The sequence below is a fragment of the Thunnus maccoyii genome, chromosome 2 (genome assembly GCF_910596095.1).
Source record: "Thunnus maccoyii chromosome 2, fThuMac1.1, whole genome shotgun sequence".
In the NCBI taxonomy this organism is placed as follows: domain Eukaryota; kingdom Metazoa; phylum Chordata; class Actinopteri; order Scombriformes; family Scombridae; genus Thunnus; species Thunnus maccoyii.
Genome location: NC_056534.1, coordinates 15,381,341 through 15,408,531, shown reverse-complemented (window position 1 = coordinate 15,408,531; position 27,191 = coordinate 15,381,341). Strand labels below are relative to the sequence as shown.

Below are 27,191 nucleotides of genomic sequence, written 5' to 3'. Positions count from 1 at the left end.
CTGAAGCAGCTAAATGTAAGCAGCTAAATCATTCATTTTATTATTTATACTTGTGCTTTTTCTACTGTAACATGTTGAAATGTTTTCTCTGAAAATTGCACATGATATCCAATTTTGCATACAATAGATGAATACTACTTTCTTTTTTCTGCTTTTTGTGTCCTCCCACTCTGCAAAAACAGTTCTGCTCATTGCATGCTAGAATAAGTCTGAATCTGATTAAGCGGGCAGAGAAAACAAATGAATAATCACACATACTGTAGAATATTACCCATCCATCACATTAGATGATTAGGAATTCTTTCACATTAAGTCATGTATAATTTAAACCAATAGAGTTGAACTATGGTGGTCTGGACGTGGTAGTCGTTGCTCAGAGTTGGTCTTGGTCTGAGTTCATAGTCAGCTAAAATGTGCTTTTGAAGAGAGCCCAGTGGGAGAGATGAGCTGATTCAAGAAGTCACCACCAGGGCAATTCAGCAGGGTTGCCAACTAATATGGATATAAGGTACAGCTTCAAGTCCTCTGGATCAGAGGCCTGAAATTGCAGGGATGCTGGAAATGAATGAATGAAGTGGTGTCTGAAAACAAATCATTCATGTGTGCATAAATTATTTTATTTGTCCGTGGTTCCTCAAGTCAAGTCAATTTTATCTGTATAGCCCAATATCAAAAATCACAAATTTGCCTCAGGGGGCTTTACAATCTGTACAGTAATACAACATCTTCTGTCCTTAGACCCTCGATTCGAATAAGGAAAAACTCCCTACAAGAAAACCTTTAATGGGGTAAAAAATGGAAGAAACCTCAGGAAGAGCAACAGAGGAGGGATCCCTCTTCCAGGACGGACAGAAGTGCAATAGAAAGACAAATTACAGAAATACATCATGGAACAGAATAACAAAATTATAATGGATTTGTAATATATATTAATGAATATAATCAAAAGGATGCCAAGCAACTTCCAGGTGCTGCCAAAACAGAATAGGACCTGTTCCTGTTGCGATAAACAAGTTCAACAGATCTTTTGTAGAAAAAAAAGGTGACCCTGACTATACTTTGTCAGGGTCTTAAAATACAGCCTAGTGTGGGGCATTTACTGTAGCCTATTCTTATTCATGGAAATATTACATTTACTGTGAGGTTTGATAAGTGGTCCCTAAACTTTTTAATTACAAGGACTCATAGACTATAACACACCACTCTTTTAAACAACTTTAAGGCTATACATGTGACCAACTGTAAACACGGTTTTATCAACTTATTGTGTAATAAAGTGAAAACAAATGGGGTGTGAATAGTTTTATCAAAGGTGTCACTCTTCTCCTTGATTATAGAAAACCTTATTTTGTTTAGGATTACTTGAAACGCCCATAAGGAGTCCTTGGAAAAAATTACATATATACTGTGAAACAAACAGGAGTCATGTAAGGAAATATGGGATATCTTAGTATGGTTTCTTTAAAGGGAAGAAACAGGTGTTACATCTGTAGAAATGGATCACTCTGATCCCTAAGAAGGAAAATTAATGTATGGAGATGTAAGTAGCCCCCCTAACCCTTTGTCTTCTTGTCCTTTGTCCTTCTTTTCTTATCTTGTGTGTCTATGTTATTTGATTAATTTCTGGTATGAATTCTCAGTGTGAATTGTTAATATACTATGAATTCTTACTACATGTTATCGGTAGTTTATTGTTTTGCATTGTGTGGATAGGGTTAAGGGGATAATATGATATGGTTTGGGCTGTATGATATTTGTTTTACTTTTATAATTCTTTTTTTTCTTTGCCCTATGTCTATTTATGTTTACAAAATGATTAAAAGAAAAAAACAAAAAAGTAAAAGAAAGTAAAAGAAAGAAAAAAGAGTCCTTGTACCCAAATCCAGCTTTGAGAACCACCTCATCTTTGGATCATCATAATGCCGTAAGTCAACTGCAACCGTCGTGAAATGACTGGACGACTGTAACACGGCGGGCGGGAGCAACAGAAACCGGAAAACAGCGGGCTTGTTTGAAAGGAGGAAAGCGTCTCCGTAGTTACTGACAACCGTGTTATTCACTGAGAAAGGTTGTTTTGGTTGCACAGAAAAAGCTGTAATGCACACTTTTTCATGGGATAATTAAAAGCGCTGCCGTTAGAGCGTGTTGTGACGTTGCTCGGTGCACTGACTTCACGCGGAAGACGGTTGTCAACAGCAGAAAAGAAACATTATGACTGTTTGTTAGGCGGCTAAGTTAGCAACGGCAGCGCTATCTTAGTATTAACTCAGAGTTGTAAAGCTGCTGTTTAGTAAGTTGTCTAAACAGGTAAGAGACAAACTGTGTTCAGTTTTCCCGAAGAGCGTCTAGTGAGCTTGTTTGTCTTTTCCTGTGAGTTTTATATCTGTGCCAAAAGACATGCAGCTAACGTCAGATGAATGGAAACAAATCGAGCTTCTGTCAACTGTTCCGAAATTAGCAGTTAAACTGCTGATGAAATACGAACGGGCTTCAGTGCCAAATAGCCTACTGTTTATATCCAAAGCATTTTACTACTAACGCTACAAGTGTCCTTTTATTTGATCAAACTTAGGGCAATTGTTTATATTTTGCTTTCTTTTCAGCCTCACAATGTCCTCCAAAGACAACTCTCGCATCCTTGTGTTGGAGGAGCAAGTGACGAGTTTATCAGAAGAGTTGATGCAATGCCAGGTATGGATTAATGTGTGCATCTAAGATGGATGTGCAGCACACGCTGCTGCATTGTGCTATCTGCTATCTGTGAAAATGATTATATTATAATATTGCAAGCAACACAAATGGCTAAGACTTAAACTGATGATTTTGGTTGCTTAAAAATAGTAAAGTCCACAGAAGGAAGAACCAGCAAATGCAGAGTCACGTGCTCATTAATTAGTGAATTGAACACTTGTCATGTTAACTTTTGTTCAGTTCACTATTTAAGGCTTTATGGTTTTTAAATTTTAAGATGTTCAAGTGTACCAGCATCATTATATTTCAGTGAGGTAAAATGTAAATATAAGACTGTGCACTAAGAATATGCAGCGCTAATGATGAATATTGTCATTTGTCTCTTATAAGTACAGTACATGGACTGTTGTTTTCATGTATTTATGCCTTTGGTCAGTTGTACCTTTTCATGAACCTGATGAAGCGCTCTTATCACCACCTATGTAAAAAAAAAAAGAAAAAAAAAAGATCCTCAATCATTTATTATCAAGGACTGAATGTGTGGTCACTATCACAAATTTATTTTCTGACTACATGTTGTTTTTGCTGTTGCCAGCACCTCTAGCTCTGCAGTACATGCTGTGTGCAAAGTTTTTCCTCTTTTTTACTATTTGTCATTTCTGTCAGACAGTATATAATTACCCACTTTATTAAATTAACCATCTATTCCTTATGACCATTATTTTCATTTGTGATCAGACTAAGACCTATGACTTATAATATGTCTCCATCCTGCAATGTCATTGAAAATTTTCAATATAAAAGATTTCTAAAGGAGATAACAATGCATGCTGAAAGGTACTGTACATTAGTCAGCTTGTTCAGCTTTCAAAAGACATTCATTTGTGTTTACCGTCTCAATTTTTATGACTAGAAGTTGTCAGTTGAAGTTGAAATGCACAAGAATTTCCAGTGAGTTAGTTATGATTTAGTTAAGTTGATTGTACCGAACTGCACAAAGAGGATTTTAATTATCAGTACTGTTTTGCTGCTTAAATCTGTAAATAACCTTTCCACCCTTTATTTGAATGCTCAGCAAAGCCAGTGATTAGTCTGCAACAAATATCTGCCCCCACAGAACATTTGAATAAATTTAGCCCCCATTTTTCTACTTGTTCAAATAAATACAAACATACAGCCACAAAGTGCTCATAAGCACATTGGAGAACATTTCATCCTCACTTTGTGAGTCAGTGATTGAGGGAGGATGTCCTTGCATACTCACCACCAGGTGGTGCCTAATAACATGTGAACTGAACCCAGCATTTCTCACTTTGCATATCCACACAGTACCTTGATACACAGGTAGATAGACAGCTGTGGGGCTCAGCAGATGATGTGTTACTTTTGGGTTTTTATTAGACTATTAGATACCATCTAACACATGGGGCAAGAACATTTGTTGTGGTGCTGTCGGTGGTAACCACATGTGTGCCTGTTACCTTATTTATCATGTGTATAAAGTTTAGTTTAACTTTTGATGTTAACTTTTTAGACTTTACTCAGGAAAAGAAGTTGTGCAACATCATTTCATAATTTGTAAAATCCACAAGGCATCTGTACAAACTTGTATAAGGAAGCAAAGCCATGTAAACACCTACAGTATGTAATTTAACAACCAAAAACCTAATTGATTTGACAGATAAAATTCACTAGACTTCATGAAACAACACATTTTTAAAATAGGCTGTAGATCACTGTTTTATTTCTATCTAATACTGTGATGTACGTTCTAATCAAGGCTATAAAAGTGGCCTGTATATGTTTTTACACTCCTTTTCAGCACTCCTTTATTACTTGCAGTTACAAAAACAAATGCTACAAACTATTTATAATAAAGAGAATGATTTGTTAAATCTTACCTAATTTGTTTCCAGTGTTTGGACAGTGTATGATTAGGGGGGGGTTACCCAACTAAGAAAACAAAAAAGTGCAACTGCAGAGCGTCACTTTGTCACCCCTAAAATTTGCACATCACTCTAGATCTTGATGAAAATATTCCCAGAATACAGAAAATTCCCCCAAACATTACATTTTATGACAGTGCTATTTATTAATAGTATACCAGACATTTTGACATGAAAATAGGAGTACTTTACACTGTGAGACCCACATTTAAATGTCTCTTTCATTAATGCTTTACATTATACTGCTACTAGTTTGCCAGTGACACTTTGTTCACTTGAGACTATTCCTGCTGCCTTACATTCAACTAACATGGAAACCATCCTTGGTGGTCTTGTCTAGAGTAGAACATCAGAGATTCTGTCTATCTAATAGGGACCTTTAGTTGTGTAGTGTACCATTTAAATAGTGGCATTTGAATACTATTGATGTCTTAAGTCTCTGGCAAGATGTACTTCAGGACAGCCATTAACTACAAAGAGGCTCATCTGTCGGCCAGCAAATGTTCCTACTAGACCCTACTAATTTTATTAATACGTGGCTGAATTCCAGTGGCTCTCTTTGGTATGTTTAGCCCATGGTGTTTCAGTGTCTAGATTTAAAATGAATAATTCAGCAATCATCAAACACACATTCAGTGCATCTTTAAGTACATATACTGCAGAGGAGAGCTCTTGATGAGGGTCCTCACTGAACACTTGTCTGTATAACGGCTAATGGCAGCCAAAGGCCAGGCAGAGGGAGACCACCTGTTTCAAGTCAACCACGCTGCTTAATTTCGTCGTTAGCTGCATTGCAGGGCTGATTTGGTGAGATCTCTATCCCCCTTCACCCGGCTCCCACTCTGTATACACACACACTCTTACACACAGATGCATACAGAGACACAAATCTACAGTCCTTCCACTTTATATGTTCAGTTCATGGTCTTATCAAGGTCTGCTTCTGCCATTTTAGTAAATAATTGATTAGACACTTTTGAAAAGGGGGTTAAAATTCATGTACTAATTGGAGACCAGTAGATTCCAGGGGGAGGGATGACTTTTATCTTATGATGATGTGAACATAATTTATCAGATAATTTTATATTAAGTCGATTTGGTATAATTCTGTCTTTTAATGTCAGAAAATGTAGTTTTTAGATGTCCCTCATTAAATGTAATGTAGCTTAAAAATGTTTGAAAAACCAGCGAGACAATTTGAATTGGAAATGTGTCAGGGGCAGGCTGGGTTTTTCTACTTGAAGATGACTCTCTCTGTCATCAGTTTTGAGTTTCTTTGGGGCTAGTTACTTTGGAGCTGTAGTGGAAAACATATCTGGAGAGCAATTGATTAATAAAGAAAATGCAAGCTTGACTGCTGTGTTTTGATTTGGATCCCAGCTCTCCCCAGTCATAAATAGTGCATAATGACAAGTGTCAATGCTTGCTCCCCTTGAGTCGAAGGTCACATCTCAGTGATGGAGATTCCTGTTAAGAGAGGCTCATGATTGAGGCAGGCCAGATCAAAAACTATTTTGTACAAGATGTTTAAATTATTGATTGACTACCCCTTCTCTCGTATGCTAATGGAATCCCGCTTAATTTTTTGTTTTTGAGTGAGAAAAGCTGACATGTGTTGCCGCTGTCCTAGTAGGCCTCATTGCATATTGAGACACATTTATCAAAAACTATTTATCTCAATTAAGAATAACAGCTGTTGACTGACTGAATCCTGTATTTTCACAGGCAGACAAGGAGTTTGTTTGGTCCCTATGGAAACGCCTGCAAGTGGCAAATCCAGACTTGACCCAGGCTGTCAGTTTGGTGGTTGAGCGGTGAGTAGATTCATCTTTCAAATTGCTACCTGAGAAGCTCAACAGCTGAAAATTCCTTTATCTCACAAGTGAAGAGAAATATGTGTGAAAGTCGTTCAAGGGGTGTTTAAGGCACCTTGGCCATTCTTCTGGGGTTACGACGGAATCTGGTGCAGATGCTGATTTAAGCCTTCTTATCCCCGGTTTAGCAGTTCAACCATGGAAACCCTTTTAATGAAAACACTCTCCCTCCACCGATCCCATTCTGGACAGTTGAAACACTCCTGCCAAATACTTGTCTTTATCGGATAAATTGTGAGATTGAATATGACCTCTTTTGCAGGGTGGCTAAGCTACACCAAAAACAGTGGCATGGGAAATTTCAGAAAAGAACAGAGGTTCAGATTTTTTCCTGACGACGCATAGTTGGATAAATTAAATACATTCCTCCTTAATAGGAAAAAAAATATTTGACTTTAAATTGTCTTTGATGCCAGCATCACTGCAGTTTGAACACAGATTGTCTTTTACTACTTGCATATGATTCAGCTGCTATTGTAATGCATGTAAAGCCTTATTCAATACTGTAGTTTTTTACACTACATTTATATTTTTTCTTAGGGGATACTGTACAGAATTATGTTCTGCCTACCAAGTGTGCATATCACATACTTTTTTATGTCTGTCAGTTGTTAGCAGACCCTTAATAGGGGTAAAATACAGTGCAGCAGCATGCAGAGTGTTCCTCAGTACCTGTGCCTCTCATTCCTTCTACATACCCTCTTCAGTTCCTTTATAGCCCCATAGGAAACCCATCAAAGTATGTTGGTCCGCTGAGACTGGTGGGGGAACATGCACCCAGAGAGTGTATGTGTATTGTATCACCTGATGCGCAGGAGGATATTGACATGGTAATTGTGTCGACTCCAGTCAAGCGCTGGTGCCCACTGGGAACTACCATTCACCCCACCCTCCCCTTCCTGTGAGGATCTTGTAGAGTGATTGGTTGGTTGCTCAGGACATGGTGAACACAGCCCAATATACAAGGAGATGTAGCTAGGCCAGCCTGCGTTCCAGCTCCTCCAGGGACACCAGATACTTATTTCAGTGTCTATCAGGGGATAGGGCTGATCAGAAGAGGCAAAGAGACGAGAGAAAAGGCCTTGAAGATGGGAGGTGTAGAAGGAGCAAGTGATGAGTAGAGGGAATGGGTGGCCCCTGGTGGCTTGAAGCAGTTGAAACAAACAGGTCCCCAATTGCTTTTGTTTTTGTCTCCCTAAAAGTTCATATGATAAAAGAGGTGCTAGTGGGCTGGAAAGAAAAAAAGAGTTTCGTCCTGCAGCAGATTAGTACAGCAGCTGTGCTTTCATAATAGAGTGTGCATTTTCTGTTTTCATTTATATATACTTTTTTGTTACATTATAGTCTTCATGATAATAATAATAATTATAATAATAATAATTAAAATAACTTTATTTATATAGCACATTTTTAAAAAAGAGTGCTTTGACAGACAAACAGAAGGCAATATACCAACAGAAAGCCAAACAGTGAGGCCAAACAAAAGAAAGACAAAATTAAGATAAAGTTAAAACAAGAAGACAAAAGATGCAGAAACACAGCAGAGAGAAGACAGAAGGATGACAAAGATAAAGACGGTAAAAGAGATAAAAGACAAAAAAAAACATTTAAAAAAGTAAATATAAATACAAATAAAAAGAATAAAAGCAATAAAAAGACAACATCACGTAAAAGCAAATCTGTAAAAATGTGTTTTAAGGAGTGTTTTAAAAGAAGTTACTGATTCTATGAGCCTTATCTCCTCAGGCAGGTTGTTCCAAAGCCAAGGGGCCCTGATGGCAAAAGCACAGTCACCTTTAGATTTAAGCCTCTACTTTGGAATGGCCAGAAGGGCCCCACCTGAGGATCTCAAGGTTGCGAACTGGCTCATAGCTACATAACATTTCTGTTATGTAGCTTGGGGCCAGACCCAGAAAAGTGATCAGTAAAATCTTAAAATCAATTCTAAATGAAACAGAGAGCCAATGGTGAGAAGCAAGGATTGGGGTGATGTGATGTTGTTTGTTAAAACCAGTAAGAAGCCGAGTTGCTGCATTCTGAACTAGATCGAGGCGAGAGAGTGACTTTTGGTTTATGCCAGAAAGGAGGGAGTTACAGTAGTCAAGTCTAGGGAAAATAAGTTGGACAACTTTTTTGATCTGTGATTCAAAGCTTAAGTCTGAATCAAATAGTACCCCCAAATTTCTGGCAGCAGGCTTTACATTTGCAGACTAGGGACCAAGGCCACTCTCAATGAGAAAGATAGGGTTTGGAAGACTGAACAATATGTTTCTGATTTTGAGTTATTGAATTGAAGAAAATTTGGTGCCATCCGACAGATGACGTCACTGAGACAATCTACAGCAGCTAGGCTTTTTGGGTCACCAGGTCTCAGGGGAAGGTATATCTGTATATTATCTGCGTTTGGATGATTTGGCCAAGTGGAAGCATGTAGATAGAAAACAAAATTGGACCTAAAATTGAACCTTGTGGTACTCCACAGGTAATGTGAGTTGTAGAAAATGAGTAATTACCTAACTTGACTGAGTAGGTTCTTTCTGAAAGGTAAGAATAAAACCAACTGAGTGCAGTGTCCTTGATGCCATGACTGCGGTGTTCTATTTGACTTTTTGTCTTTGTAGGGGGTGACAGAGTCCAAGACAGTCTGACAGGTGTGATTAAAAAGGGAGACCAGCTCCTTTGTGTTAGAATGTGGATCAAAGGCAGTTAAAGAAGCAGCAGTAAAAAGCTCAGAAAACTTGCAAGCAGGCATGGAGTTAATAACACGGCAGCAGACAGGTGTATTGTGATTAATAGGTGGTTGGGATAAAACCACACTGAATAAAACTGCTTTGTGATCAGATACACAGATATCCTTAGTCTCAAAGTTGTCAGGGCTGAGACCACTGTACAGAACTAAATCAAAGGTGTGGCCCTTCGAATGTGTAGGTTCTTGTATTGCCGAAATGAGGTTAAAAGATTCCAAAGTATCCATAAAATTGGTGACAGAAGTCTGAGAAGGGCAGTAGATGTGTATGTTAAAATCACTCAAAATAAGAATTTTGTCATACTTTGATATAAAATGGGATAATAACTCAGAAAACTCTTGGATAAAAACATTGTTTGGCCTGGGCAGTTTAAAAACCAAGATGTTCAGATGATGTCAAACTACTATGTAAAAATAAAATTTTCTGTAAATAATAGCAACCATAGACATAGACATTGTATGAAAATGGTAAGAAGAACATTAATTGGCTGTATGTTAAGGGATCTCCTTTTGTATTTGTTATGAATTTTCCTTTTAAGATTTCTCTGTCAGCTGTCAGAATTACTGTTGCTTTTGTTTTTGAAGTACAGCAGGTGCACAAACAATTATAATTACTGCAGGTATAATTGATAATTATATGACATCACACTGCAATATTTTTGGAGCTACTGTCTAATGTCTCTTAATTTAATGTACATCCACTGTGATTCAAAATTGTAAAATATTAAAGTCCAATGCAATGAGAGTACACTTTATAAACATGATATCTGCATTTTTAAGGATACATACGTTCTTTCTTACTTGCCTGTTCTTTACTCTTTCTTCTAGTGAGAAGCATAAAGCGGAGATAAAGGACAGGAAAGTGTTGGAGATCCTCCAGTCCAAAGATTACAAGATACAGGAGCTGGAACAGGTACAGTATGGTTTGGTCAAATATTCTAAAACATTCTGTGTTTAGCGAATGTCTGTTAGATCTCAGACACATTAATGGAGGAAGGCCATTCAACCCAGTCTGGAAAATTTATTTGACAAAGGCTGCTACTTGTAAGCAGTAGAAAGTTTTAGAAAAGCAAGATGAAATTTATAATTAGATTGTTTTCATTAATAATTCTGCCCCTCAAATTGGTTATGTTTACAAATCTGACAAATCTACAAATCGTCTGATGTTGGCCAATGATCAGCTGCAGTGAAGCATCTGAGAGTTAAATGTCCTCCTCAACACTTTGATGATGGGTCCAGCAGGAGGTCATTTCTCATTCACTTTCCCCAACCACATTCACCACATTTCCAGGGTGAATTTTTTTAACTTCAAGGCAAAATTCTTGGATTATATTTTTGCAGTTTTATGTTATTTTTTCTCCCCCTGAAACCATTTGTGTTAAGGTATTTAAATTTGCAGTTCATACTTATAGATAAGCCTTTATTCTTGGTTTGCCTCCTTGATTTAAAAAAATAATTGCCAGCAAATTCTTTGTGTATTTTAACTACAACCTCTTTCTCTGTGTTACCTGCTTTCTTTGCATCGCCCCCTGAGTAATATTTCTTGATGGTATGATGGCTAACGATAATGACATCACTAATGAAATTTACTCCAAATCATCATCCCTTCACTGGAGCATCTGTCAGTCTCCTTCATTAGCGTCCCTCATCCAGAATTGTGTTCATTCCTAATGAGACTGGCTGTAATGGAGTCATCAGCTTGGCAGTGTTTTTTTTTTATTTATTTTTTTGCATCACTCTCCTCAGCCATCTTAACCATGATCTACACAACACAGTAGTTTTAGTGGTAGCTCATAGTTAGGATATACAGTATATGTGTGTACAAGTTAACCTTCACTTTATTTCAATGCAAGATTTGGGCCTTTAGTTTGAGATGCAGTTAAGTTTTTAGATTCACAGGTTTCATACAGATGCTTAGAAAATATCCCAAAAGGGATATATTCCATATCATAGCTGTGGGTGTGGGCCTCTTGATGTGGGTGTATATTACAATGAATATTTTTGCGTCAATCAGTGTTTAAATCTGACTGATGCATAGGCATCCATGACAGCATACTCACAAGCAAACTTAATTGGTTTAACCTTTGGATGGGGCTGCGTTGACAATGCAACAAAGGCTTGGAAAAAAGGCCGCTATACCATATGAGAGGAAAATACCAACAAGGTTTAATAGGACAAAAAAAGAATTAAGTTTGAACCACTCAGTAGAAATTCATTACTGAATGTGTTATTATAGCAACATTTTTACTGTAACTACTGTGTTTTAGTTACATTGAGGTCACTGTAAATTTATAATACATGACCTTTTCAACCACCATAGCAATATTATGCTGGGCATAAATGTAAAAAGTATGTGTGGCCTTTATTTTGTTCTATAAAAAAGTTGATTCAGGCCTGCTGTTGCACTATTCACGTGGAAATGTGTTATACTCTATATTCCAAAAAGATTAAACACAATAAAAGAGATTGCTTGAAAATATAGCAGAGGATTTTCCTTTTTATTTTGTTATCAGATCTAGATTTTCCAGATTGGGAAGTTCCACTCAAAAATGCTAAATGTGATTTAGTCTGAGTGAAGGCAGCCTGATTTCAACAAGGTTATTATGAATTAAAAATGTAATTAATCTGAAATATTAGTTGTTATTAGTAGCTTAAACCAATGGCTGGTAGACAGATAACATATCACAGCTAATAACATAAGTAGCCACACATTTTTAACAACAACTTTGCCAATTGTGCTAGAGTGTCCTAGACTTGCGAACCAACCTTCTGAAATATTAATAAGCATTAAAGTGCTCTGCTGCCCGGCTAAAGGCCATAGTGTGCTTACAATGCAAGCTTAGCTAAGCCTCAGGATGAAGTAGAGTAAAGTAGTAGAAGTAAGGTCTTTCTTACTTAAAATACTATTTTTATGTGAATCAAAAGTGATCTCCTCTTTAAACTGTTGGTAATAAAACTGTTCGTTATTATCAGCACCATCTCAAGAAAACTATTTCTGGTCCACATAACAGCTCTGACATTCAACAGGCAACAGGTTGCCTTGTGAAAAAAAGGGGATACCCACTGTCTTCAGACTCATGAAACAGGCTGTTTGAGAATCTCCTTATTAGCACTGCTCTCTGTGCTGTGTCATCCTGGCCTTCTGACAGTCATCATCTCATCCAGTCTCGAGCCATATATACCCAAATAGTGATTAATTGGCTTTTCCTCTTTTTTTGGAGATGTGATGGTTCGCTGATTCCACACAGGATCTTACACTTCTCTTAATGTCTCAGCTCTCCAACTTTGATGTTTTTTTTTCCTCCTCGTCTTCTTTTTTTATCCTACCTCTTTAACTTTCCCTCACTACTCCTTTCCATTTTTGTAACATAATTAGCTTTCATTTTTGAACTGTACTGGGAATTTTCAAATGCTAATCTTTCTGTCCTAGACCTCTTAACTTGGCGGAACCCCCCTTTTTTCTCTTCTATCAATTGAGCACTACTGGGGTTCAAATTGTTCTTGCCTACCTCATTATCAACGTTTGAATTTATTTTCTGCTCCCCAGTATAAATCTCTATTAAAGCCCCTCTGTTCTTAGCACGGCGAGCTAGGAGTAGCGAGGAACGCTAAATCCACTATCTGGATATATCTGAGCGATTTCCCCCAACATGGCAATTAATTGCATCCCAGAGCACAGTGTTATTTGAGAGGAGGGTGTACCCACAGAAGGTTGTGGATTACCAGCCAATGCCAAACCCCAGCTGATGTAGTGTTAAGAGGCCAGCCACAAAGGCTGCCAAAAAACATGAAGTGAACATATACCAGCATCAGAAGTGGGTGGTCATTAAATTCATTGTATCATTTCTGCTGGCCTTCAGTTTAGTGAACCTTGAAAATCATTAAATTGATCATCATGGAGCTTTAGGATGTTTTGTGACTCACTAGATTTAAAATGAGTACCAGTTAGATCTTAATAGTTGAGTGTGTGTGGTTGCTGTCTTTTGCTAGATAATTGTGCCATGGGTAAAAAGATAATCACAGTTCTTTTTTACATTTAACACCTTTTCCATTTAGTATTTATGAATATAGTTGTTGGCAGTTGGATTTTAATGCCTGGTAAATTTAAACTTGTGGGTTTTATGTTATTCAGTCCCTATTCAGGACACAATCCAGACCCTGTTTTTGATTTTGATCAGTTTAAGAATCAGAATCTTCAGGATCAGAATCAGGTTTATTGCCAAGTAGGTTTGCACATACAAGGAATTTGCCTTTGTGTTATGGTGCATAACAGTCAAAAATATACACAAAATTAAGTAATCCTAAATAATATAAAATAGAAAGAATTTACATTAAAAAATATGTAAATTATATTCTAAGTGAGAAGAGCTGCTCCAGGTTTAAATTTTAAATTGAAGAGAATGAAATGAAATGTATAAAATATTGACCAGGAGTAAACAGTATATGCAGTGTGCAAGTAATAATATAATAATAATAATAATAATAATAATAATAATAATAATAATAATAATAATAATACAAGTTGCGTTAATGTAACGCGCCATGTTAGATGAAAGATCACAGATGTGCAAATTTAAGATTATGGAGAGTTTATGTTAATATAATGTGTAATGTCCATAGCTGCGATAGAGTCCGTGTCAGTGGGGGTCCCAAGCCTTGTTGATGAGGCCGGCTGCAGACGGGAAGAAACTGTTCTTGTGGTGTGAGGTTTTGGTCTTGACAGACCTCAGCCTCTTGCCTGACAGGAGCATTTCAAAAAGTTTATGTCTGGGTCCAGGGTGGGAGGGGTTGGCCATAATCTGTCCTGCTCGCCTCATAATGTGTGCATAATGTGACCTGTGGCCCTCTTTTTATGCATTTTTCTTTCTCTCTATCTGTGTGACTCTCTATTTTTTGCTGTCTCGATGTCTGCCACAGAAAGTGACAGGGCAGCAGCAGGAGATTAACAGCGTTGTACAGAGGAGGACAACAGTGGATGAGGAGAGTGCCTTAATGAAGAGGGAGCTGACAGCTCTGCGTGAACAACTGGTCAATAACAGTCAGGAACTTAAGGTTGGTGGCACAAATTTTCTGTGGCATTCTGGGCCTCAGATTCGAAAAGTCTCTTTTTTTGTGTGGCACCAAACATGACAAGTCCCCCGTGGCTATAGCCACAGGCCTTGAATCATTTAGAAGAGAAAGAAGATTGCTCTGCCTTCTTGAACACAATCTCTGTGTCTTTGTGTCTTTTCCTCTCGCTTTTCACCCTCGCTCTTTTGGCTTTTAGCTTTCTTTCTTGGTACTGACAACAGAGAATACTTAACAGCTGGAAAGAGAGAGTGTGTGTGTGTGTGAGAGAGAGAGAGAGAAAGGAAAGCAGGTTGTTAACTTGCAGATAAATACTTAATGACTGCTTCAGTGGGGGAAAGTGAAAAGTGTGCTTGTGATGGTGTGGCTTCCCCCTAATTATGCTTAGATGGGACCTGGCTATGATTAATTGATAAAGGAATGGTCCTTACACAGTCTTGGTGAGGTCTCATGGCGAGAAATCGTGGGGGACAGCATCAAAGGAGACCTAGGTTGAGTCTAATGGGTCTTGCAGCAAGCACCATTCTCATTAGGAGCTTGCCATTAAAGCTGACAGACTGGCCCCTTTACCTGCATGAGCCCAGCTCTTGCCACACGGCTCGGCCCACACCAGCAAACATCTGGCCGCACGGACCAGTCTTACAGCGCAGGTGACCTTGGCCAATCAGCGGCCCATGCAGGCACCTCCCGCAGCAAAGCCAGTCCACTGTTTACATATTCATTTCTGCCTCAACCCCATGGGTTGATTCTCTTTTTGTATCTCTGTGTCTTTCTTTTTTCATTTTCGCAGTTTGAATAGCTTCTTTTTCTTCTCTCCTTTCGTCACCGTTGTTTATTTGGCCCTCATGACCCCCTACTCTCCTCCTTACAACACACACCTCTCTTATCCAGGAAATGAAGACGGAGTGTAGGAGGAAAGAGGAGGAGGAGCGGCAGGTGGTGCGGGCTCTAGAGGAGGAGAAAGAGGGATTAACTTCCCGCTGCGTCGCCCTGCGAGCTGACCTGGAGGAGAAAGAGAGGCAGGCCAACAGCCAACGAGACCAGAGGGATGCTGCTCAGGCCAGAGTCAAGGTATGAACACGAGGACAATTCCATGCAGACACACACACACACACACACACCCACACACAAAGTCGTACAGGATGGGCCCTGTCCTCTAGCTTTTCCTTTTCTTCTGCACACCTTGAAATCTCTGATTCTCTTACCCTTTCCTCCACAGCATGTGAATATAAAAAAAATCTCTGTGGCAAAGTGCAGTTTAAATATGCAGGGACTATATTCAAAGGAAAGAAAAAATACATTTTAACATAGGGGCGACAGATCTTCCTTGTTTGGAATAAAAAATGAATTGAGCTGATTGTCAAGAAGCCTCTTGCCCCCTTCAACCCAAATGAGGACTCAAAACTTTGTGTGAAGTCATTTGCATGTATGCATGCACAAGTGAGGGGTAGTTCTGTGTTTTCTTTATTTATTCCTCTCATATGCTTGTCGGGGCGGCTGTGGCTCAGGAGGTAGAGTGGGTCGTCCACTTATCGGAAGATCGGCAGTTCAATCTCCGGCTCCTCCAGTCTGCATGTCGAAGTGTTCTTGGCCAAGATACTGAACCCCAAATTGCTCCGGAAGGCTGTGCCATCGGTGTGTGAGTGTGTGTGCGAATGGGTGAATGTTGGCATGTAGTGTAAAGTGCTTTGAGTGGTCGGAAGACTAGAAAGGTGCTATTTACCATATGCAAGCATGTATTTTGAATAATCTGCACCTTGCTCCAGAATTTATCATAGATCCATTCTTCCCACATATGTGGACATGAGAAAACAGTTATTAGACAGTGACAGCAGTCAAACCACAATCACAGTACTTAAAGAGTTTTACCACCACCTGTTGCCATTCCCTTACAGAAATCAACTGCATGCCAATACTAGAGTCTGAGGACATAGGAGCAGCAGAAGAACCTCACATTCTTCTTTTCCCTTATGAACTAATCGTTATGAAACATATTGCTACCCTTGTCAAATGGAGACGGACAGAAAGTCTTGAATAAGTCAGGGCTGCAGAGTAATTATACTTGGACGGGATGGAGCCCAGCAACTACTCTATGCACATCCATCACAGCCTAAGACATTCCACATGTTCCTCATTTTCTGTATGATGATTTGAAAGATGGAGATGAAGAGTATGGGGTGTGTAGTGGATACATCATGCCAATTCGTTTGACATTGTTAAGATTTGCCCAGGAATTTTTCATTTAATCCAGTGCATAGTAGATAAGGTACGCTGCTGTATAGTTATTATATGTCCGTAAACTACACTGAGGGTGTGTGAAAGAAAAACTTGACAATTAATTCTGGTCCCGTGAAACACAGTTTTTAATTACGTTTGAACTGTATAGGTTTGGTCACCTTAGTGTGCTTGATGCCATGCAATCTACCCTGCTCTAATCGTTTGTTCTTATCAAAGAAAAGTTTTCATTAACACCTTGTCTACACCTGCTGCATAGCGAAACCAGCACAATAGCAGCAGCTGCAGTCCCCTGTCAGTGTCTTCACTGAATCTGTTCAGCTACAGTACTGCTGTGTATTCCGAAGTGCTAAGACAGTGCTCACAGCCCAAAACAATGTAGTTACATAGTAAGTTGAAAGAAAATGGCCTGTGTTGACTGCTGTATCGATTAAAACTGAATGTTTTATCATATGGATGTGAGACAGACAACTGAAAAACATGGCTGAAATGTGTCCGGTGTAGACACCCAGACTGCTAGGGGTTTATACGATGTCAACCTACACTTTGTCACATTGCCAAATGAAATATCTCTGATTCCACTGCAGATTATGTAAACTTAATCACAATAGTCTGCAGTGGATTGTGGACTAGTCCATGAAAATGCATTGCAAATAATAGTGGAGAAATTGACATAAAACAATCAAAAGGCTGAGGTAAAAAGGCTAATAAGAAATATTTCTTAATATAAGATTGAAATGCACAAAGTGACCAAAAAATCCCCTTTACATGTTACATTATTCCTTTTAGATTTCTGAAAGCATTTCAAAATTGTTATTATTCTGCTGTACCAGGATCTGGAGGAAGAGTTGCACAATGCCTGGCAGGAGTTGTCCAGATTGCAGAGCCACAGTAGCAGTCTGGCAGGCCAGCTCTCCACCAAGGAAAAGGAGGTGGCATCAAAAGAGAGTCAACTCAGTCAACTTTGGTGAGCCCTACCAACTGAAGTATTACCTGATAAATACACCTCAGTGTAACAACCAGAACTTAATATGTGATATTTTGGGTTAATCTTATTGTTTTAAGGAATTGTGTGTATGTCCTGTGTGGGCACATGCGTACACATCACCTCACACAGGTTAGTGTGTGGAGCAGTAAGTATATTGCTCTCTATGCCGTGAGGCTTGGGGGTGACACAGATCTCTTCCACTCTGGCTCACCTAAAGCCACTTGATAAGCCCTGCATAGTGGATGTGCTTTAAAAGAGGGAGAAAAGGGAAACTGAGTAGGCTTTGCCTAAGCTTTAGTCGATATGATAAAAACTGTGAGAACCGTAGGAGCCTTAGTGGTAATCTCAACCTTTTTTAACTACTTTTCTGTTTTAATGCCAGAGGCACTCTGACATGTCAGTCACACCGGAGCTAGAGACCATTCTTAAGGTTTTAGCTAGGTGATTAAAGATGTCCTTATAAGTTAGAGGAGCACTTTGTGGTAATTCCATGGGACACAAATGATTGACTATAATATTGTCATATGTTACAAGTATTACAGTACTAGTCAAAAGTCTGGACACACGTTCCCATTCACTTGAATGAGAAAGTGTGTCCAAACTTTTGACTAGTACTGTATATATGTAATAGAAATGAAAAGTGCACTTTACTAAAATTTGGTATTATTAGTATAACAGGAATAATAGTATCGGCATTATTTATATAAATTACATTTTAAATTTGTTTACATATTTTTGCACCTTCAATTCATTGTTATAGAATTCAGAATAATTATAATAGATTACAGAAAAAAAAAGAATTAGTAACCTGAATTAATACAAGTTGTCTACCTTACACCCTCTTGATTTTAAATGATTTCTTTCTACATTATTACAGAGTCTTTGTATTTATATTCATTAAATCCGAAAACCTGAACATGTAACTTCAGTGTTTTAAATGAAAAGAAAAGCAGTGCTGCTCTATTGTGTATTGAACTATAATATTTTCTGGCTTTTATATAACATGTTGCATGTGTGTGTGTGTGTGTCTCTGCAGTCGTGAGTTTGCAGAAGTGCAGACCCTGTACAGACAGAGTACACAGCATGCAGCAGAGCAGAGTCATCTGATCAAGCAACTGGAAGGACTCAACCTAGACACACAGAAAGTCCTGAGGAACCAAGAAGAGGCACATACTGCTGACACCACCTCCTATCAGAGGGTACACACACGCATGCACACATGCCAAACCTCAAACTCATCATTACTATAACCACCTTGTTGCACTCCACTCAGGCCTCACCCGCTGTGGTAATTTATTTCCAAGCTTGCTGTAACCTACAATTATTTGACTTGCCAAAGAGAAGGACTCCTCTTCCCGTATCCTGTTACTGTGAATGAGTTCTGAACCCACCACCCCTCTGTCTGATGACTTTACTGCTGTGCCATACACAGCACTGCACTGGGAGAGGGAGAAACTTTGGGCAAATATTTGTCATAAAACATAAACATTAAGTAACATTTTTTGACCCACTTCATATTATCTTCTTCTTTGTCCTCTTTTTATTCTTTTATTTTTTTCTTTTCCTGCATATTGACGGCTTGATTGCACCGGGCGTGGCTGCGTTGCGTTCTAGCTGTGAAGTGGCCGCTGGAGCTGATTGCGGCCACTCTAGACAATGCTTGTGATCCCACCGGACGCGCTACAGTGCATTTCAGATGTGTCCCAGAAGTGGCCCTCTCCGCTCTGCTCTGCTAAAAATATGCACCTAGTCTATTTTTTATGGATGCCGCGTCAAACTGCACAGATCAAGCCGGGTAGGAAGTCAGACACAGGAACGACAGAGAGCATGCAGTCAGTTTTCAAAATAAAACACCCTGTGCAGACTCCCGATCGTATATCATATCATTACATCAACATTACTTCATAACCGGTTGATATGAAATAATTATGATGATGAATGTATTTTTAACAACTAAAACACAGCCACAAATCTTTGATCCATGTCATTCATGACTCAACTTTTAACTGTATTAACTCTGTCTGTAAGTTACAGCACAACAAAGTAATAACAACAATAAAGACAATTAAAACAGATAAAAAGGGAACTATTTAGCTAAGTAGCCTACTTACCCATGGTAGAAGCACAAACATCAGGGGAAAATGACCAAATTAACAAAATCTGAGCAGGTCAACAAAATCTGGCAGGCAAAATGCTCCACTTATGAAACACTCCCGGTGGGATATGAAGTCGCGTGGAGGACGGACCAAAACTGCGTCGCACATGCAACGTCATAGAGCCGCGCTCAGTGGAATCGCGGCGTTAGACAATATTAGCATATATCTAACCTATTACTATGGAAATAAGAAAATATCTCCACATGAAAACACATCAGTCTCCATGTCACCTAGTCTACTGAGTGATTTTGTCTCATCTTGACTTGACATGGGTTGACTTGACCCATTCCCTTGCCTCTCCACCTCCCCAGTTGTCCTTCTCCTGCTTTCCCAATCTTTCTGTCTTATTTGTGTTTGTTGACAGCTGTACAAGGAGTTGAGTCAGTGCTACCAGGCCCTCGTGTCAAGCGAGGCCAAGCTCCGTGAGAGTAACCAGGAGCTCAGCAGCCAGCTAGCTCAGAAAGACCAGCAAGTCCTGCAACTCCAGACCCAGCTACAACAGCAGCAGCAGGAGCAAATACAACTGCAGCAGCAGGCTCAGCACACAGTCCTGTACCCCTCACCCAACCGACAAACCAACTTTAAAGTAAGCACCCTTCTCATTGTTGACCCTCTCTCCCTCAAAGACCCTCTGTTATTCTGGTTTAATAAGTACACTGCAACTCCAGGTTTAGAAGTGGTTTGCTGTGATGTCTGTTCTGCTGCAGAAGTTGTTGAACTTTGAAATGCATTTGTGTGGGTATGTACAACAAAATACGTATTTTTTTTGATGCTGTCTATATATATCTATAGGCATAATATATATATATTTTTTCTAAATAAATACATTACAGTATATTACTCTCCTGTCAATCACTTGCCTGAGGCTTGTGTCTAATTGTCCTGAGGTATAGAGACAGCAGTATGTAGATGGATTAGTAGGCACAGTAATAACTGACAAGCTCCAGCATGGCCTGTGGTGTTGGTCCTTAAATGAGAATCACTCTCTTGATTTCGTTCTAGTTCACCCTTGATCTGTCCATCTCTCTTAGCACCACTGTCTTTCATGTCAGCTATCTGATCTTCTCTCGTGCTCAGTCCTGGGCAAACACGTGCCCTTTGACTTACTTACTTTATCTTTCTGTCCTTCCACCCAAGTACCTGGAAGTCCTTTTTAAAACACCCCAGTCAGATAGCAAAGACAGATAAGAGGTGGAGAGACAAGTTTAATTGGAGCTCAGTAATGTCTTGAAGTCTTGGAAGATGATGTAGGAGTTACAGTTTTACATCTACTAGTCAGCAGGGGTTTGACTTAGCTCGCTACCTTTGAACTGTCTCCCCAAGGAGATAGAGGGCCTAGTGTAAAATGAACGGTACAGCCACATTTTAAGTGGCCTTTAACAACTCCTAATGATTTGGTGATAGGTGTCTTTTGGACCACACAGTTTCAAAGACTTTGTCGGGAATAGTAACAGGTATCTACATGTTGTACTCTTGAGCCACATCAATCAATTCCATCAACGTTGTAGGACTCTGCACTTGTTGTTACAGTCTCTTAATCTGCTGTAGACTTTCACTTCAGTTAAAACTACTTCCACTAGGCCTTTTGCAGATAAAACAACTCTGAAGCTAATGCTGGGGAAGATAATATTTTTGCAGCACTTGAGTAATTTTTTTGCCTCTGCAGACTGTAATTGTTTAATTTGATTGGTTGATATTTTCTGACAGTGCTGCCCCTAGACTGTGGAAGTTAAAAGATATCAGCTCAAATGTTAAGTGAGTTACAATCGCCCTGTCTCACTTAACCCTGTTAATTTAACCAGCGTTGAAGTATAAATGGATCATTTAGTCAGTAATTAAATACAGTACTGCAGTGTTCCCTCAGTAATTAATACTAAATTTAGAGGAGATGCAGTTAGTGGTGTGTGTGTGTGTGTGCGTGTGCGTGTGGTGTGGGCGTGCATGCATGCATGCATACTTGCATTTACTATATGTATGTGAGTATGTATGTATGTGTGTATAACATATTAATATATAAAAATAAATAAATGAAATATATATATACATACATACATACATACATATACACTCACCAGCTACTTTCTTAGGGAACACCTGTGAAATCTAATGCAATCCAATACAACAGCTCTGCCATAAATTCTAAATGTTCCTCATATGGTGTTCCTAATATTTTGTCCACTCCATTAACATACATGAGGATGGCAAAATATTAGGAGCATTTTTCAATATAATGCACTCCAGTACACTACCACCACATACTATGACCTCAATAATAAACATAAAGTAGAATTATCACCTTTCTGACAATGTCAACAAAAACTGAAAATGTATAAGCTTCATAAATGTAGAATTTATGGCAGAGCTGTTTTATTGGATTGCATTAGATTGCACGGGTATTCCTAATAAAGTGGCTGGTGAGTGTGTATATATAATATGTGTGTGTGTGTGTGTGTGTGTGTGTGTTGTTTGTATATATATGTATATATTATATGTGTATGTGTATAGTATATAGTGTGTATTTGTTTTATCTCACTGATTATGCACTCAACCCCATGTCTCTTCCCCACCCAGGTCAGACAAATTGCACATTTTCAGGACTGAGATATAATTACAAAAATATTGTGTATATAACCTATGCAAAGAATTAATAATAACTTTTGTTTACTGAACACATGTAGCTGCTGCCTGGCTGATTTGTTTCTTTAACTGTCTTACCTACTGACATCAAAGTGAACAGATCAGGTATCCCAAGGTATAGCACTCAGTCAGGAGGGCTTTCTGTTTCCCACTCTGTAATTTCACTGACAGGTTGTGCATATGTGTGTACGTGCGTATCTGCGTGAAGCGTGTTGGACTAAAGGTGTGTGTATTCGAGCACATAATCGCAAATTCTGTAACAACTTCCTCCCGAACACCTGTTAAATTCTAATGCTCAGGTTGTTAAGGCAGATTTGATTTTAATTTTAAATGTTTTGGTGGAAGTTACCATTGGAGGTGATCAAAGTGCTGATCGCAACGGGAGCACAGAGGGGAGACGCAGTGCTTATTTGAATATGGACCAGAGCTACGGCTTTGAACACCCCTCCCGCAGTGGTTTTGGGGGGGGAGTAGGGATAAAGGAGGAGGGTGAGTGAGAGGAATAACACCCATTGTGTGTTATACTTCCATGTTATGCACCAAGATTGACTGTCTGTTCTCTCCTGTCTTATGCCAAGTTAACTCTTTATAGGAAGCTTTACAGAGGTTTAAATATGAACAATGTCTAGTGTAACCAAACAGTTCTGCCTTGCTGTCAGTTAATGGCAATCACGCCCCATTTCTTGTTACTTGATACTTGTCACCTACTATATCACTTTATTGACTAGGTCAGCATTAGATTAATGTTGCTTTTTGTCTTTTGTTTCAGCTCCACATAGAAAAAACAATATGTTCTTATGTAGGGTTGTAACTAACAATTATATTTATTATTTGTTATACTGTTTATTATTTTTACAATTATTTTTTAGTGTATAAAATGTCAGAAAATACAAACAGTCCAAAAGTATTACTTTTAGAATAATTTAAAATAGAGAAAAGACACTGGAAGTGAGTGTGTTAAGGGTTTGCTTCATAAATGACATAAGCAGTTAATTGCTCATCAATATTGTCAGTCAACAAATTGACAAGTTGTTTCAGCACTACTTGCTCTGTATTTTCATGAGTTTGCTGTATTTTGTGTGTGTGGCTCTCTGCACTGAAAACAGTGATATATCTACATAATGTCATGCTGGAGATGTCCTCATGCACTGATCTACTAGCTGTAAGGCTTGGCCGATCATCAGGCACCTTAGTGGCCCCCACACACATTGAGATATGTACAGTCAGAACAAACAGCCAGATTGAGGAGGATTGGGTTGCCAGGTTGGGTGGTCACCATCACAATCTAGAGGCAGGGAAGATCCCTCATTAGTGGCCAGAAAAGTAGCTAGAGTGAACATTTAATCATTTACAACCATCTCCCTAACTGCATCATTGTATTTATAGTAGTTTAGTGTTTGGCTACTGTCAGAGCTGTGCTGTGATTAAAGACCAACATTAGAATCCATAGCAGACCTCAGGCTTTCTGGAACCTTCACCACAGTAAATGAGTGGTAAGTTGTTAATTGTGTGGGCAGTCGTTCAAAGCAATGGTTATTCTCTCATCAGCATTGGAAAGGGGAGATTGGGCATGTTCATTCACTCCAGTAAAGTATCATCTAAATGTAAGAAGGAGCAGCCTTGTTGTCTTTAAAATGTTAACTGAACCTTTTTTAATGTACACTATTCACACTGTTAAATAAACACATATTCAAATACACATTTATTACGGCCAAGTCACCCCATTCAGAAACCTGGGATTTCCTGTAAGAAGGGAAGAGTGCACCTGTGCATTCTTCCACTTCCAAAACAGTGCTACATTCACATTTGCATGCAGTTTTAGCACATGATACACAAAATATTGGTAGTCCCTGAACTTTGAAGCACGTAAGCAACATTTTCCCATGGTGACCAGGCTCTTTTTTTCCTTTTTTAAAAAATAATTTGAAAGTAGCCCACATGGTGCTTCTCCCTCAGCTTGTTGAGAAGGTTTTTAACATCTGCTTCTGGCTTGTTATTTATGTTAGCCAATCTAAACGCTTTTAGATGTATAATTAAAGTGCTAGTTACACACACATGCGTGCACAAATACACCCACAGTTTTGCTGGATTATGTTTGACTTAGGTGAGGCACTTCTTTTGATCATCATCATCATTAATAGCAACCATCAAGTGAAAAATGTTGAAACCATAATGCTACAAAGAAACATGGAAATTAATTTTTCAACCAAGAGCTCAACAAACAGAATCGAATAAGCCAGAGGGTTCTCTTGTGTATTTTTATGTACTGTATAAAACTCAAGTTTTTAGTGCCTACGACCTTTCAGTTCACCTTAGAACAGTGTACTGTAAATATAGAGGAAATTGCAGTAGTAAATAAGGAGCATGGGTTTCAGCTTATGTATGATTTTTACCTCAATTAAACATCAGAGTACTTTTAGTTTTCTCTACTGAAGACCAGGATAATGTGATGAAAGGCTGCAAGTCTTGTCTTGTTTTGACTCCCTTCAGTTGTTTCCCATCAGGAGTACAACTCCTTCATCTCAAGTCAGAATCTCCCTAAGAATATTTTAAAATTTTTGTGCAATCTGCTGCTTTTATTTACAGATGCATCTTCTCTTCAGATACATCATTGTGTAAAAGTTATGAATTCAAAATAATTCCTGAAAATTATAGTCTGATAAATATGTTATGACTTATGCTATTTTGTGTATGCTGTGCGTTATCAGTAAATACTGTTGTCAACATGAGTTTGTGTATGAGTGTGTGTTTGGAGCTGAGCCATGTCCACGGCCAGAGACATACTAATGACATGGACTCCAGTGGTGTGTTTTACCAGCTCAACTGCTCTCATTAGATGAGAACCTCTGTGTAGCACAGCTCGCCTCATTAATGAAGCACAGCCATGTGCTGCTGCAGATACATGCACTTGTTCAAGCACATACACACCCGGGTCAAACAGACTGTGTGGGAGGACTCAGGGCTGTACACACACACACACACACACACACACACACACACACACACACACACACACACACACACACACACACACACACACAAAAACATACACACACCCTACATCCTACTCACTGCGCGCTGTCCTTCTATAAAGTCCCTCTCCACTGCGATACCAGTTAATGCACACATTCATACATACATTATATGCACACACACATTCTTTGAAGATTCACCAACTTGAATACAAAGTGCACCTGGCCTAGTGGGGGGCATGCACCCTTACTTCTGAAGTCTATCCATTCACTTTTAAAAATCCTGTCGCTCCACAGATGTGTGTGAATGTGATTGTGTGAATATGTATTTGTGTATGCATGTAGCCGTTTGTGTATGTGTGGCGGGGGCCCCTCCTGATTATAGCTGTTCCATAATTAACAGTGATCAGATTTGTTTTGTGGCATAAATGGTGCATGTGTAGAACATTAGGCCTGGCAAGTCTCATTTCACATTCAGCTCAAGGGCTCGGCAGCAGACGGGTCACGAGCTTCAGGGAGCACAATCACAAGCCTCCCTCCATATGGTCCTGCCTGCCGCATCCTCACCAGCGAGGGCCGCCAGTGCCAGACAAGTTCCCCCAAGAACCTAATCGTGTTCAGTAATTACCAAGACCGGCTTTTTCTCTTTTTTTCCCCTCCCTCCCTCAGCCTCCCCTCAATCTCTTGCTCTCTTTTTCTCACTGCACCTGCATGCTCTCTTCTCCTCTTTTAGTCTCATGCTCTTTCCATCCATAGCTTTCACTAAGCTGCTCAGTACATGTTTATTTTTTCTCTTTCACATCTTTGCTCCTTTACCGTCTTACTGTTTCCCTGTTTTTCTGTTTTTTACTAGATGAAAATCAGTATGGGGATGCAAGAGATTGTGAGAGGAGAAAAAACTCAGACACTCCCACATCAGTTAATTTCTAAATTGCTTTATGTGGCTGATGCCGAAAAACCCAGTCCGTCCTCCTGACTGCCTGGAAATTATAAATAATTGTAACAGATGCGCCAATATGGCCGGCCTCCAATAAACGAGGCCCCAGATAATTTGACCAACCCCCTTTGACAGGCCAATTTAATAAAACATGAACAAAATCTTCCTCACTAATAATTTATCATCCCCTCTCCTCCCCTTTGGTTAAAGTTGATTACCCTGGCAGTTAACAAGGTCACGCCCAGATGCCAGGTTTCTGATAATGCAATCAGGACTCGTTGGAAAAAAGGTGATGACATCCTGTGCAGTTTTCTTCACTACCTAGCCTCCCAGTAAAACACAGTTGTGAAGGCCTCTGTTTGTCAGAAGGCTTGGATTTGATGTGTTAAAGGTATAGTATGCAGGATTTGTCAGTTGGTGTTTATAAACACAGCATTCAAAGTTGGCCCCTCCTCCCCGGCTTGACCAGAGCGGAAAGAGGGAGCGAAGCAGTGGTCGAGCGAGCAAGAGAGCGAATGAAGAGAGCGAGCAGCACTGGTGATAACAAAGTCGTCAACCAGATAAACAAAATGTTATTTTCTGTTTGTTTCACGGTAGTTATGTTCTAAAGCACAAATAAACATGCCCACACCTCCGCACAACCCTGCGGGAAGGTGCCGCATTGCCGGATTTTATGTGAATGCGGAGCTTCATCCTGTCCGCTGTGGCCTCTCTGCTCTGCGTGTGTGTAGCTCAGCCCCGCCCTCGGTCAAGCAGACACACGGACCTGCAGCTCTTTATACATCCATGACGGAAAGCAGAGTGGAGCAGAGGAGAGAGATGGAGACAGCGATGTAACCTGGTCACTATGCTACCAGTCCCGACCTCACACCCTGCCTGCTGTTATTGGCTGGGGGCTACACACCCACTGCCAAAGGTTGATGCCCAGAAACGTTCCAAACA

The 27,191-nt window shown here is 39.4% G+C and overlaps 1 protein-coding gene across 4 annotated transcripts in view; it reads left to right on the top strand.

Moving 5' to 3' along the window:
* The first annotated feature begins 1,962 nt into the window (after nucleotides 1-1,962).
* Nucleotides 1,963-27,191, top strand: part of cntln (centlein, centrosomal protein) — a 94,740-nt gene continuing 69,511 nt past the window's right edge. For 3 of the 4 annotated variants that reach the window (XM_042431660.1, XM_042431655.1, XM_042431640.1), the window contains exons 1-9: nucleotides 1,964-2,307; nucleotides 2,604-2,691; nucleotides 6,363-6,451; nucleotides 10,086-10,170; nucleotides 14,175-14,309; nucleotides 15,216-15,395; nucleotides 17,393-17,526; nucleotides 18,584-18,746; nucleotides 20,068-20,289. In XM_042431660.1, the coding sequence (XP_042287594.1) occupies nucleotides 2,611-2,691; nucleotides 6,363-6,451; nucleotides 10,086-10,170; nucleotides 14,175-14,309; nucleotides 15,216-15,395; nucleotides 17,393-17,526; nucleotides 18,584-18,746; nucleotides 20,068-20,289 (1,089 nt within the window). In that variant the 5' untranslated portion in view covers nucleotides 1,964-2,307; nucleotides 2,604-2,610. Of the gene's footprint in view, nucleotides 2,308-2,603; nucleotides 2,692-6,362; nucleotides 6,452-10,085; nucleotides 10,171-14,174; nucleotides 14,310-15,215; nucleotides 15,396-17,392; nucleotides 17,527-18,583; nucleotides 18,747-20,067; nucleotides 20,290-27,191 lie in introns of all 4 variants that reach the window. The other variant, XM_042431647.1, reaches the window with a different exon arrangement.